Below are 15,772 nucleotides of genomic sequence, written 5' to 3' on the forward strand. Positions count from 1 at the left end.
TGTGAAAAAGGAGGGGTGTTTGTATGTGCCTCTATGCTTATAACATTAGAAATAAATACTTGCCTTAGGAGGGGCAGGATTGAACTGAGAATAAGAAGGAGATATACTGTTAATTCCCATGGTACTCATTACTCTGAGGTCAGTTGTTTCTAGGAGTTTTCAGTGAACAGAGCTAGGAAATGTTTATTGTCTTAGAAAGCAAAAAACAAATCCTGAGTTCATGCAGATATTTGCAATTCAAAATAATAGCTATAGCCTCTAAGTAACCATTTTCCACTAAAAGGATAAAAAAGTTATTTTTACTTCATTTGACTTTATATTTCTATCTCTTTTCTCTTAACCTCAGAATTTTAATTCTAAATGACGTTAACACAGTTATATCTGTTTTATCCTAACATACACAGAATAGCAATGTTAAAATTACCAAAAGTAACAGGCCCACTCATCACAGTTTTAAGATTTCTTTGTGAGCTTCCCCTCCTTAGGATGTATAGTCAGAGTACCATGTTTCAAAGTAACTTAATTTTCCATTTGGTTATGCCACCAATTGGATTAGTTAGATTCACTGCTTTCAGTTATTTATTTTTTATTTAATTTTGTTTTATCACCATATAAAGCATTTATACAGTTCTGGAGTCAAAATTATTAAATTAAGGTATATTTGGAGAAGTCTGGCTACTTTTTTTTTTTTTTGTGCGGTACATGGGCATCTCACTGTTGTGGCCTCTCCCGTTGCGGAGCGCAGGCTCAGTGGCCATGGCTCATGGGCCCAGCCGCTCCGTGGCACATGGGATCTTCCGGGACGGGGGCACGAACCCGTGTCCCCTGCATCGGCAGGTGGACCCTCAACCACCGTGCCACCAGGGAAGCCCAAGTCTGGCTACTTTATCCCATTCCTCCCCTGTCTCTCCCTTGCCCTTCTGGTAAACATTTTTATTAGTTTTCATTTATCCTTCCATTTCTTCTTTTTGAAAATATAAGAAGATATGCACAGTGTATGTATCCACATCTCTCCTCCCAACCCTCTATTTCTTAGCACCTAGTTTCTGCACTTTGCTTTTCTTCATTTAACAGTAATATCCTGGAGTAATATCCATAGCAGGGTATTCCATACACCTTTTGATCGCTACACAGCACTCTATTGACTAGATATACCAAAATTAATTCAGCTAGCCCCCTATTGATGGACATTGGGTACCGTCTTTTGTTATTGCAGATAGTGCTATTGCTATAGTAAAGAGCTTCGTGCGAATGTCATTTCTTATTTTTGCTCATGTGTCATTAGGATAGAATCCTAGAATGAGATTGCTGGGTAAGAGAGTAAGCATGTGTAATAATGTCAATCACAGTTGATCCCTGAACTGCAGGGTTTATGGGTGCTGATTCCTGTGCAGTTGAAAATCCGTGTATAACTTTACAGTCAGCCCTCAGTATCCATGGTTGCACACCCGTGGATTCAACCAACCACTGATCGTGTAGTACTGTGGTATGTCCTTATTTTTAAAAAAACCTGCGTGTAAATGGATCCATGCAGTTCAAACCCCTGTTGGTCAAAGGCCAACTGTGTTGCCAAGTTCCTCTCCATAGAATCTGTACTATTTCTGTGTTCCCACCAGCTGTCTATGAGAATGCCTGTTTTCCTATAACCTCATCAAGATATGCTGTCAGGCATGTTGACAGGTCAGAAGTGGTATCGTAAGTGTCATTTTAAATATCATTTCTCTCATTATAAGTGAGGTTGAGCCATGTTTAAGGCATATTTGTATTTAGTTTTCTGTGAACTGAGAACTTACATATTTTGAAGCAATTCCCTGGTGATTCTGATGTGTATTGTACTTAAGAACCAGTTGTAAGTGTAACTTCTAATACTTCTGCTTTTGCTCTGCATAAGCTTAGAGCCATATATTTGGTTACAGTGTTGCTTGTGCAGGACCTGTGGCCTACATATCTGAGGTGTGACTTTCTTCCTGTTCTTTACCTAATGTATGAGTACTTAATTGAAGTAGCAAAGACCTGATCTAGCTGATTTGAGCCAAAAGGCAACTTATAGAGAAGTTATCAGGTAGCTAATAGAATCACCGGAAGTCTGGAAAACCAGTTGGAAAATAGATATGGACCAAAGGAATGTAATTAGCCAAGATAGTGCCTCTACAGTATTTATCATTTCGCATATCAATTATTAGTCTCCTTTGAAATACAGTGATGCTCTTGGGAAACCAAACTTGGACCTGTGCTAAATGGCACCAGGTTTTAGTGCCTTGCTTTTCCTCTCTTCTTTTTTCCTTGCCTTTGCCTTTCTTTCATTTTGTTGATCTGGTTTTTTAAATTACAAAACACCTTAAAATCCACAGTCTTATTGATCTAACAGTACCTTGTGTAATAAATATGTACTCCAGTTTTACCAAGGAAGGAACTGAGAATCAGATTAAATGCCTTCCGTTAGTAATAAGAAACCAACCAAGGTCTTAGGTTGTTGCTCCTTTTATTAGGTAACAGTGACCTCTGTGTTGATTTTTCTTTATTTTTAAAATTATCAGATAGTACCAGAATTAAGGTCCCCTCTGCTTTTGCAGTCTGGCAGGTCATGGTCTGTAAACAGAGACACTCTATTAGCTTATTTATATATATATATATATATATATATATATATATATATATATATATATATATATATTTTTTTTTTTTTTTTTTTTTTTTTGCCATACGCGGGCCTCTTACTGTTGTGGCCTCTCCTGTTGCGGAGCACAGGCTCCGGACGCGCAGGCTCAGCGGCCATGGCTCACGGGCCTAGCCGCTCCGCTGCATGTGGGATCTTCCCGGACCGGGGCACGAACCCGTGTCCCCTGCATCGGCAGGCGGACTCTCAACCACTGCGCCCCAGGGAAGCCCCAGCTTATATATTTTTATTCTTTTTTCTGTTCTTAACCCATATCTGATTGGCAGCAACAGATAAGAATAAGAATGTTGGTCATGAAGGCAGGAACACTGTAACAGAAAAAAGCCATAGCGAAAACTACGTACCATAACATGCTATAACGTGTACTATAGAGAAGCACCTGTACATAAGAGTTAATAGTACACAGAAGCGTATCATCTTCATTAGTCTAGATTTCAGGCTTTCTACAGGAAAGTGACAGAAGCAAAGTGTGCAAGATGGATAAGAAGATAAGATTTGAGATTGAAAAACTAATGGGCTGTTATATTCACATTTATAATTTTTTAACTGTAGTGTCTTATAGTACCTTAATAGTTTAATTTTTAAATTAAAAAATGTAATGATACATATCATTTTTGTATGAGTGTTGTGAATTATGGGTTTAACTTTATTCTTTTCAAACGCTTCAGCATTTATGGAATAATCTATCTTTTCCCATTGATTTGAAATACTACCATTATCATGTACTAACATCTTATTTGTTCTTTTGTTTTCACCTCTGCCCTTATAGCACAGTCAGGCTGTTTTATTTTCATTCTACAGTACTTTTAAGAAATACATTGGTGGAGAAATCTGTTACTACTTTGCATTTTAAAATATGCCTTTATGATTCTCTAATTTTCTTTACATTTCGTTTGAATTTTAGAGTTTTCTTCCCTTCTCTGTCCCCCTCGCCCAAAAAAAAATCCCAATATTAGTGTTTTCATTTAGGTCATTTAAAAATAATGTATTAAAGTGCTCACTTCAGCAGCACATATACTAAGAAAAATTGGAACGATGTAAAGAAGAGTAGCATGGCCCCTGCACAAGGATGACATGCAAATTCGTGAAGTGTTCCATATTTTTAGTTTATCAGTTGTAACAAAGGTACCACTTTGGTAACGGGGAAGGCTGTGTGTATGTGGGAGCAGAGAGTTTTTGAAAAATCCCCCTCAATTTTGCTGACAACCTAAACTGCTCAAAAAATAAAGGTTTAAAGTAAAATGAAAAAAAAATAAATTGTATTAAATTGGCGATAATTGAAATCTTTCAGTGTTAAAATTTCCAAATCCAGGGATAATCATGTCATTCCCTTCAAGTTTTTATGTTCATCAGTAAAGTTTTATAGTTATCTTCATGTATGTACATTTCTTATGTTATTACTAGATTTTAAGGGGGTGGTATTATTATGAATGGGGTTGTTACATTAAATTCTCACACATGCACAGAGGACTCTTTTTCTGATAGATTTCCCATATTTATATAACCTTACAATAGAGGATATTCTGGTATAACACCAAAGGAAACTCATGAAATAGGAAAATAAAATCTATCTTATGTATTCCACTAATTAGAATTCTTATTTGAATTAATGAGGTTATCTTTTGGTTATTTAAAATCATAGTATTCTCATTATTTATTATATATGGACATTTTTGCCAGCATGTTATGAATTCCTTGTGAGATTAAAAATTAGCTTTTAAAAATTACTTTCCTTACCCTGCCAGCATCTGGTATTATTGAAGACTGTGCCAATTAAAAATATACAATGGATATATTTTGAATATGTCTGCAATTAACTCAGAAGAGTTAATACTATGCAGTAAGTCATAAGAGTTATAGAGTAATAGTCACTGTTGTTGGGTGCTAGGCATTCACTGATAATAATGGTACTTTGGATTCCTTCATTCACCAATCCTAAGAATCAGGTACTGTTTATTGTTCCCCTGTTTTTCAGATGAGAAAATTTAGGATCAGGGAGGTTAATTGACTTACTTAAAGTCAGACGTCTAGCCAAGTGGCAGAGTTAAAATATGAACCCAGATGTGTCCAACACTTTTTTTTTAAGAGCAGCTTTGGAACCGCAGCAAAATTGAGAGGAAAGTACAGAGACTTCCAGATATGCCAACCCCCACACATGCATAGCCTCCCCCATTATCAACATCCCTCACCAGAGTGCTACATTCATTACAAGTGATGAACCTACATAGTTACCCTAAGTTCATAGTTTACATTAGGGTGCACACTTGGTGGCGTACACTCTGTGGGTTTGGACAAAAGTCTAATGACATGTATCCATCATTATAGTATTATACGAAGTACTTTGACTGCCCTAAAAATCCTCTGTGCTCCATCTATTCGTCCCTCACCCATGCTTCCCCAGTCCCTAGCAACCGCTGATCTTTATACTGTCTTCATAGTTTTGCCTTTTCCAAAATGTTATATAATTGGAATCATGCAAGATACAGCCTTTTCAGATTGTTTTTTTTCACTTAGTATTATGCATTTAAATTTTCTCCATGTCTCTCCATGACTTGATGGCTTATTTCTTTTTAGCAGTGAATTATATTCCATTGTTTGGATATACCAGTCGTTTATCCATTCACCTACTGAAGAACATCTTGGTTGCTTAGAAGTTTTGGCAGTTATATAAATAAAACTGCTATAAATATCCACGTGGAGGTTTTTGTGTGGACATAAGTTTTCAACTCCTTTGGGTAAATACCAAGGAGTGCAATTATTGGATCATATGGTAAGCCTATGTTTAGTTTTTAAGAAACCGTCAAACTGTCTTCTTAAGTGGCTGAACCATTTTGCATCCCCACCAACGATGAATAAGAGTTCCTGTTGCTCCACATCCTCCCCAGCATTTGGTGTGGTCAGTGTTCCAGATTTTGACCATTCTAATAGGTGTGTAACGGTATCTCATTGTTGTGGTGTGGTCAGTGTTCCAGATTTTGACCATTCTGATAGGTGTGTAACGGTATCTCATTGTTGTTTTAATTTATATTTCCCTGATGACATATGATGTTGAGCTTTTCATATGCTTATCCATATATCTTCTTTGTTGAGGTGTCTGTTAGGGTCTTTGGCCCATGGGGTTGTTTTCTTATTTTACGAGTTCTTTGTGGTTTTTTGACAGTAGTTCTTTATCAGATATGTCTTTTGCAAATATTTTCTCCCTGTCTGTGGCTTTCGTTTTCACTCTCTTGACATTGTCTTTCATAGCGCAGAAGTTTTGAATTTTAATGAAGTGCACCTTATCGGATATTTCTTTCATGAATCATGCCTTTGGTGTTGTATCTAAAACGGCATCCACTGCCATGCCCGAGGTCATCTAAATTTTCTCCTGTTATCTTCTAGTTTTATAGTTTTGTGTTTTGCATTTAGGTCTATGATGCATTTTGAGTTAGCTTTTATGAAGGGTATAAGGTCTGTTTAGATTTATTTGTTTGCATGTGCATGTCCGGTTGTTCCAGCACCATTTATTGAAAAGATATCCTGTGCTTTTAACACCATCCAATAGTGCCTTTCCCTTCCTCCCCTTCTAGTGTGTAGGTAAGTCCTGCATATACTGAGGAAATGACTTTTATTTGGAATGAAGAACTTTGATTGGGGGATTTCTTGGGAGAGGTCTGTGCCTTCTGTCACTTCAGTGGTGTTGAATTTAATGCAGTTTGGAACAGAGAAGGATGGAAGTGAGTTTTGCCAAGACCCTGATAGTAACACTTCAGACATAACATTGGACACTCTTTGATTGCTTTATGTTGCCAGTACTTAAGTAGAGTATTTCCTTTGAATCTTTTCCTGTTCTTCAAATGTGAATTAAGGACTACTGTATTTCAAATACTCTACTTCTGCTGCAGCGTTTTTCATATCATATTTTGGTGATTTATTTGTGTGACTACTGATTTACATTACTGTTTGCTCACAGTAGAATGGAAGCTTACATCAGCTTGTTTATGTTCATATTCTTAACATGGGGTACACGTATGGCATGGAGGGGGCTTTCTCCTTTCTCATCTCAGACCCACAGTGTTCATAGGTAGTTGATTGTAGATGTGATCTTGATAAGTTCTTATTACTACTTGGTAGTCAGTACTTTGCCCTGCAAGTATGTATTCCCCATTTGAATTAGTAGTTGTAAAAATTATTTAAAAATCAAATGCTTAGCCTAAATTAAACAAGTCTTCCTCCAAGTCAGGTAAATTCAGTTTAAAATTCACTTTCTGTAAAGGGTTATGATTAACTTCTAGTGACATTTTGATTTTAAAGTTTTTCTTTGAAAAGGCAGATACCTCCTTTTTTTGAAATCAACTTTCTAGGAAAAGCATTTTTTAAAAAATTGCCAAAGTTTATGTAATTTCAGATAGGTAAGTTATGAATTCTACCTGGCAGAGAAGTTGATAGGCAAATTGAATCTGAAGACACTTCCCTTTCTCTTGATGCTTGATGCAGTTCAGTATTAAGTTCAAATGGTTGGCAAGGATGTGGAGAAATCAGAACTCTTATACACTGCTGCTGGGTGTGTAAAATGGTACAGCCACTGTGGAAAATAGCCTGGCAGTTATTCAACAGAGTTACCATATGACCTAGCAATTCCACTCCTAGGTATATGCCAAGAAAATGAAAACATACGTCCACACAAAAACTTGAACATGAATGTTTATAGCAGTATTATACACAGTAGCCAAAAAGTGGAAACAACCCAAATGTCTATATCAACTGCTGAGTGGATAAATACAAAGTGGTATGCCTATACAGTGGAATATTATTTGTCAATAAAATGAATGAAAATACTGGTACATACTACAACATGGATGAACTTTGAAAGTATGCTAAGTGAAAGAAGCCAGTCACAAAAGACCATTTCATTTATATGAAATGTCCAGAATAGGCAAATCTATAGAGACAGAGTAGGTTACTAGTTGCCTAAGGCTGGTGGGGAGGAGGTGGGATGGAATAGGAGGGTGACTGCTTAATGATATGGGGTTTCTTTTGGGGGTAATGAATATGTTTTAAAATTGCTTGTGGTGATGGTTACACAACTCTGTGAATATATTAAAACTATTGTGCAGTTTAATACTTTTCTAGTACAAAAGTTATGTGAATTATTTCAATAAAACTGTTAAAGTCAAATGGTTCTCAGGCATTAACAGTAGCCCTTTTATATTGTTTCTTCATCCTGCCAGTGAAAATAGTTTGAGTTGCACAAGACGCACAATTCCATTTTTATTGATTTATACTACTTTGTGGCTAAATATATTCCCTAGTGATTATCATGTTTCTGTTAGTTTCTAGTGCCAAACTAAAAAGAAAAAAGAACTGGTTTGGAACAGGAACATATACAGAAGTAGTTGTAGATGGAGAAAGTAAGAAAACAGCAAAATCCAGTAGTTCTTCTAATCCAAAATGGGATGAACAGCTAACTGTGTAAGTATCTGGTATATAAAGAATGCAAAATTTTCAAAAGAGAGTGTGCTTCTTGGAATGTTTTTCTTTTGGTGGTGGTTTTTGTTTTTTTTTTTTTTTGGTAAGATGACCTCAGAGTAAGGAATGCTATTTTTTAGTGTGACTAGACAATTTTAAGTATGAAAAAAATTTTGGTTTATTTGATTTTATTTAGAAATGAAGCATAGTAGTCCTTGTTTTTGCTTTACAAACTAATGTTTTCCATATAGTGATATTTTTTCTTGTTGTCTTATAAAAATACATAGGGCAGAAAATCATTTGTCATTTCTGAAATATAATGTTATAAATTTGTGTATAGTAAAAGTGTTATAACCAATGCAATCAACTGTCTTAAATCTTTAGGTATTAGTTCGAGTAGAAATTGTGTTATTTTGAAGTCTTAATAAGACTTTTGATGTATTGCTGGTGTTTTGGTTTGTCAATTACAAAAACTTTTAATCTGGGTATTAAAGTCCTAATGTACTTGAAAGTAAATATTTGTTTTTATTTATAATTCAGGTAGTTTACTGTTTCATATAATATTTTTTCCTCAAATAAACTGAATTCATGGCTTTTCAAAATTATTGAAGTAAATCGTACTCTCCTGTATATTTGTTATAATTTTACCCTTACAGAAATGTGACCCCACAGACTACATTGGAATTTCGAGTTTGGAGTCATCACACTTTAAAAGCAGATGCTTTATTAGGAAGAGCAACAGTAGATTTGAAACAAGCTCTGTTAATACACAATAGAAAATGTAAGTTTTTTGTTCTAGTCTTTGTTTCTTTAAAAGTTTATTTTAGACACTTTGAAAATATTCTGAAGTCTAAAAGCAAAAAAAAAAAAAAGTTTTGTATTTGTAAAGGAGGACTTCATTTATTGCCTATGATTGCTTTTAAGTTTATAGCATTATGTGAAATAGGAAATATTTACCCTGGCATTTCTCTATCCAACAAATTTATACAAAATAATCCCAGCCATCCATGAGTATACCCAGTTATCAGTGACCATCAGTGATTTATTATATACATAAAGACTTGAAAAAAATGATCATTATCTGAACCTACTCTACTTTGTTTCTTGGCTAATAACAATTTTGTTTGTACAAAATAAATTCTAACTCATAAATTTTCTTTTTTCATTATCTAACTAGTTCATTTTAGAAAATATGGAGAATATAGAAGATCACAGAGGAATATAAAAATTATCTGTAATTTTTACTATCCAAGGATAACCATTCCCAATAATTTGGTCTCTCATTCATAGATGTAAATTTTTTTTTCTTCTTTGTATCTACTAGTTTATCCTCTTCCTTTTTTCATTTAAAAATATAATATGAGTGTTATGTTTCCATCGTATTAAATTTTTCTAGTGTGAGGATTCTTTAAGTAGTTTAAGCTTCAATTATTTGTAAACTCTCTATCATGGTATGCAAAAACTTGGGTATATATACATGTATTTCTGATTCTGAGGAGGGTTCATTGCTTTTATCAAATTCTCAAAATACTGTGTGATCCAAAGAATATTAAAAACTGGACTCCTAGTTTATGATTTAACTAATTTATTATTTGATATTTAGGTTTCTAATTCACTCAAACTAATACTGCTCTAAATCTTTATGTTCATCTTATTTCCTTAGAAATTTTCTTACTCCTAACAGATGTGCTTAGGTTAAGGGTTAAAATGGTAATTTTTAAGATAAGTTAATTTTTTTAAAGTTTTTAACAAATAAAACATTCATGTGTAACTGAAAAATCTGTTTTTGATTTAGTTTTTGGACATAAAGAATTATGAGTCAAGAAAATGTAAACGCCACACTAGTTTTTATGTACAGTGATTTAAAAAAAAAATCTTCTTTTAAGCACTGAAAGTTTAATTCCCTGCTATGTCATGGCTTTTGGTCATTCAATTCATCTTGGTTACAGAAATAAGTAGTAGGTCTTCTAAGCATACAGTACCTTGCTTGGTCTGATGGTGGCTGGATTTGTACTTTTTTCTGGGCTCTATGACATTATTGGTATAAATATGTCATACCTCAGTTAACCTATGTTATTTCAGAACTGATTATTTGGTTTCAACTATTTATATGCTATTTCTGCTCTGGATTAAGCTTTTGCATGGGACCTCTTTTCTAGTACAAAAGTTATTTCTCATAATCTCACAATCCAGAGATAGTGAGTGCTAATATTTTGATGAATTTTTGTCTACATGTGTATGTGTATAATAATCGAGATCATACTCAGTTTCATGTTCTTCTTAGCTCTCAGTGTTATATCATGTGCATTTCTCTGTGTAATTCAGTGGTATTCTTTGAAAGCTAATTTAGTAGTTTCATATGTTTTATCACAAACTGTAATTTTTATTTTATTTATTTATTTATTTATTTATTTATTTATTTTTGCTTTATAACAAATTTAATAAGTTATACATATACATATGTTCCCATATCCCCTCCCTTTTGTGTCTCCCTCCCACCCTCCCTATCCCACCCCTCCAGGCGGTCACAAAGCACCGAGCTGATCTCCCTGTGCTATGCGGCTGCTTCCCACTAGTTATCTACCTTACGTTTGGTAGTGTATGTATGTCCATGCCGCTCTTTCACTTTGTCACAGCTTACCCTTCCCCCTCCCAATATCCTCAAGTCCATTCTCTAGTAGGTCTGTGTCTTTATTCCTGTCTTACCCCTATGTTCTTCATGACATTTTTTTTTCTTAAATTCCATATATATGTGTCAGCATACAGTATTTGTCTTTCTCTTTCTGACTTACTTCACTCTGTATGACAGACTCTAGGTCCATCCACCTCATTACAAATAGCTCAATTTCATTTCTTTTTATGGCTGAGTAATGTTCCATTGTATATATGTGCCACATCTTCTTTATCCATTCATCCGATGATGGACACTAAGGTTGTTTCCATCTCCGGGCTATTGTAAATAGGGCTGCTATGAACATTTTGGTACATGTCTCTTTTTGAATTATGGTTTTCTCAGGGTATATGCCCAGTAGTGGGATTGCTAGGTCATATGGTAGTTCTATTTGTAGTTTTTTAAGGAACCTCCATACCGATCTCTATAGTGGCTGTACCAATTCACATTCCCACCAGCAGTGCAAGAGTGTTCCTTTTTTTCCACACCCTCTCCAGCATTTATTGTTTCTAGATTTTTTGATGATGGCCATTCTGACTGGTGTGAGATGATATCTCATTGTAGTTTTGATTTGCATTTCTCTAATGAGCAAAGATGTTGAGCATCCTTTCATGTGTTTGTTGGCAGTCTATATATCTTCTGTGGAGAAATGTCTATTTAGGTCGTCTGCCCATTTTTGGATTGGGTTGTTTGTTTTTTTGTTATTGAGCTGCATGAGCTGCTTATAAATTTTGGAGATTAATCCTTTGTCAGTTGCTTCATTTACAAATATTTTCTCCCATTCTGAGGGTTGTCTTTTGGTCTTGTTTATGGTTTCCTTTGCTGTGCAAAAGCTTTTAAGTTTCATTAGGTCCCATGTGTTTATTTTTGTCTTTATTTCCATTTCTCTAGGAGGTGGGGTCAAAAAGGATCTTGCTGTGATTTATGTCATAGAGTGTTCTGCCTATGTTTTCCTCTAAGAGTTTGATAGTGTCTGGCCTTACATTTAGGTCTTTAATCCATTTTGAGCTTATTTTTGTGTATGGTGTTAGGGAGTGATCTAATCTCATACTTTTACATGTCCCTATCCAGTTTTCCCAGCACCACTTATTGAAGAGACTGTCCTTTCTCCACTGTACATTCCTGCCTCCTTTATCAAAGATAAGGTGACCATATGTGCGTGGGTTTATCTCTGGGCTTTCTATCCTGTTCCATTGATCTATCTTTCTGTTTTTGTGCCAGTACCATACTGTCTTGATTACTGTAGCTTTGTAGTATAGTCTGAAGTCAGGGAGCCTGATTCCTCCAGCTCCATGTTTCGTTCTCAAGATTGCTTTGGCTATTCGGGGTGTTTTGTGTTTCCATACAAATTGTGAAATTTTTTGCTCTAGTTCTGTGAAAAATGCCAGTGGTAGTTTGATAGGGATTGCATTGAATCTGTAGATTGCTTTGGGTAGTAGAGTCATTTTCACAATGTTGATTCTTCCAATCCAAGAACATGGTACATCTCTCCATCTATTTGTATCATCTTTAATTTCTTTCATCAGTGTCTTATAATTTTCTGCATACAGGTCTTTTGTCTCCTTAGGTAGGTTTATTCCTAGATATTTTATTCTTTTTGTTGCAATGGTAAATGGGAGTGTTTTCTTGATTTCACTTTCAGATTTTTCATCATTATACAAACTGTAATTTTTAAACCATGTTCCTACTGTTGCCATTTAGATTGTTTCCAAATCTGTTATATTAGACTGTACTGAACCTTCATAACAAAGATTATAATATTTATCTGCCAAAGTAATTTTGTAGGAAGGTTGTAATGTCTATATACTTGGAAATGAAACTCTTATAAATTGTACAAATTTAAAGCTATCTCTCATGATTTAATTGAGCAGAATATGCTCAGAGGAAGAATAAAATTTTATAAACATTCGTGCATGTCTGAAGTCAGTGGCTTCAGAAATTGTAGTAGCAGCATCTCATACACCTTAGGCAGTCAGTAATTTTTTTTTTCTTTTTTTGAAAATTGAAAAGTGTATTAGTTTTCCAGGGCTGCCATACCAAAATACCACAGACTGGGTCGCCTAAACCAGGGGTACCCAACCCCTGGGACATGGACCAGTAGCGGTCCATGGCCTCTTAGGAACCAGGCCTCACACAGCAGGAGGTGAATGGTGGACGAGCGAACAAAGCTTCATCTGCTGCTCCCCATGGCTCACATTACTGCCTGGACCATACCCCCACCCCACCCCACCCCCCCAGTCTGTGGAAAAATTGTCTTCCATGAAACTGGTCCCTGGTGCCAAAAAGGTTGGGGACCACTGGCCTAAACAACAGAAATGTACTTTCTCACAGTTCTGGAAGCTAGAAGTCTGAGATCAAGGTGTTGACAGGGTTGGTTTCTTCAGAAGACTCTCTTCTTTGCTTGTAGATAGCCATCTTTGCCTTATATCGTCACATGGTCTTCCCTGTGTGTGTGTGTATCCATGTCCAAATTTCCTGTTCTTAAAAGGACACCAGTCATATTGGATTAGGGCCACTGTGATGACCTCATTTTAACTTAATTATCTCTTTAAAGATCGTGTTTCCAAATAAAGTCACCTTCTGAGGTACCAGAGGTTAGGACTTAAACATATGATAGACATATAAATGGGATGGGGTTGGGGGGGGACACAATTCAGCCTATAACAAAAGGGAAGTAAATGAATTTCAAAAATTTAAAGCTGTGATAGAATCATAGTGCTTTAAAGGCAGACTTAAATGCCTGTGGGCATTAATCCCAGTCACTCATTTCATTGATTAAATAAATTAATCTAAGTGAATTGCTCAAGCAAGAAGTAATTGCAGTTTTGACTAGAGCACAGGTTTTCTTATTCTTAGTTGCTTAATTTTGAATAGAAGTAATGAGAAGTTAACATGGTTCTAGACAACCTGTAGAATTTATAAATGTACTCATAATTGATAAAATCCTTGGTTGTCTTTGATTTAGCCTCTTGGTTTAGCACTTGGACATGTCCCTCTTCAAATTTATGAGGCTAATTTCTTCCTATACTGAGGGCCTTGACGTTTTTTTCTCATAAGTTCATGTTTTTATGTATCCTTTCTCCTGATATATTTGGGGTAAGGGCAGAGGATTAATTCATTTGAATAGGTTTTTTTTTTCTGAATATATTTACTTTCAGCCTTCATGGTATAGTATGAATTGTTACAGTCATCCGTAGCCTTAAAATTCTCAACTAATCCAATATAAAACCATCTGTATTTTCCCAGTAAAAATCCAACTGCAGCTTACTAGGGGAGTTCTTTCACTTCTTCACATTTAAATCCTAGTGAGCCTTCAAGTCCTTAACCTTCATTTGTTTTGCCTAGTTGGATGGCATCCAAACCCATGCAGTCCTCTGATATATTGTCTCAGAACTTCTGTGGATTTAACCCATCATTTGCACCTCAGCCTTTAGTTAGTTATGTGTTGGGATCACTTGAACACTGTTCTAAATTATGGAAATTATTTCATTGGCTTTGCAGAAATATGTGATTTTTTAGCTCTTTTTCTTTATGTCAGTAGCATTAGATACTGATATAAGAGGTATATTTCTTCCTCTCAAACCTACTATTTCTTAAATTGCAAAGGAGAAATCCTTCTGCTGTCAAAGAAAAAGCCAAACACTAGTGGTAAGGACATATTTTAATCAGTAGTATACTTTTGCAATAAGGAAGAGGGTCCAGCTTGATCTGAACTCAGCTTCGGTTTATACGGAGGTAAATGGGCCTTTCAAAGGAAGAATGAGGGAGTAGAAAGAGGGGTTAGCCGAAGCTAAGTGGAGTTAGGGAAGTGAAAAATTACAAGAGTTGATCAGTGTGAATGCAGTTAGGCCAGCTTTCTCTATTATTTAGAATTTTATTCTCCCACAGAGACTAAGACCGACTAAGACCCATCGTTCCTGATGATTACTTTTCAGAGGAATAGCTTTCAGGTCCCTGAGTAGGAGACACATACACATCTTAAAGGACAGAGGAAGGATCCACCATTATAAGCCATTTTAATAAATGCTTTTAGAAAGGGTGGCCTATCACAGGTGTTGCCTTGATCAAACAGTAAATTCTTTCAAGGCAGGCTAGGGTCTCCTTGAGTTGTTAGAAGTCTTTTAACTTTGGAGAGAGTAGGGTGGATAAAATCTTTTGTGCTGAGAGTTTGCAGTATTTATGGGCCAAGGTTGAGGCCTAGTGGAGAAGGTGGCTCAGAGGAGCCTGAATTGAATTTGGGCCAGGAGAAAATCTTTGTCATCATATTCATGGGTGAACAGTATAAGAGTAGTGTAGCTAATTCCAAGGTTGAAGTGAATACAGAACTTCATTTTATATTTCAATTTTGAAACTGACAGAGCCACTTTAAACATTCCAGAGAGGAGTCAGATAGATGGCTGCCTTTCAAACACTGGAATTACACTGTTTTTTTTTAGTTTTTAGTTTTTTATGGTGTTAGTAGCTTTTGTCAACAAAAGTATTTTGAAATCCATTAAAATCACTTCAAATTGAATTATGTCCAAAATGATTTACAGTGAAAATTATCTCTTTACATTAAATGGTAGGGAAACAGAGCACAGAAATGTGTCATTTATGATAGAAGACAGAGCATAGTCAAATTTAAGTTTATTAAAGCAGTTGCTTTTAGCCTTATTTACTTAGTCAATACTAGTTATTTGCTTAGTTTACTAAGTCTTAAGTTCTCTTTTTAAATTTCATTTAGCATCAGCACAAACTAAGATATTTTAAGCCAAGGTTTTGAACAAACAGTTTTTTCATTACTGGTGATAAATGCAGATAAATGCATTTCTGTTCTTTAGAAAGATTTTTAGGATTGAAATTACTAGGTGAAAGGGAATGAACAGTTTTAAGCCTCTAGCTTTGCATAGCTGTCTAGTTGCTTTCCTGAAAAGTTATAATTGTACACAAAATGTAGCATCTGAGAGTGCCCATTTGGAAATATACGCCCCACTAAT

The 15,772-nt window shown here is 35.4% G+C and overlaps 1 protein-coding gene across 1 annotated transcript in view; it reads left to right on the plus strand.

Moving 5' to 3' along the window:
• Positions 1-15,772, plus strand: part of WWP1 (WW domain containing E3 ubiquitin protein ligase 1) — a 119,364-nt gene that overhangs the window by 35,137 nt on the left and 68,455 nt on the right. The window contains exons 4-5 of the mRNA XM_081258360.1: positions 7,990-8,128; positions 8,782-8,906. Coding sequence (XP_081114486.1) covers positions 7,990-8,128; positions 8,782-8,906 — 264 coding nt within the window. The remainder of the gene's footprint in view (positions 1-7,989; positions 8,129-8,781; positions 8,907-15,772) is intronic.

The sequence above is a fragment of the Mesoplodon bidens genome (assembly GCF_964165515.1).
Source record: "Mesoplodon bidens genome assembly, chromosome: 16".
Classification (NCBI taxonomy): Eukaryota; Metazoa; Chordata; class Mammalia; order Artiodactyla; family Ziphiidae; genus Mesoplodon; species Mesoplodon bidens.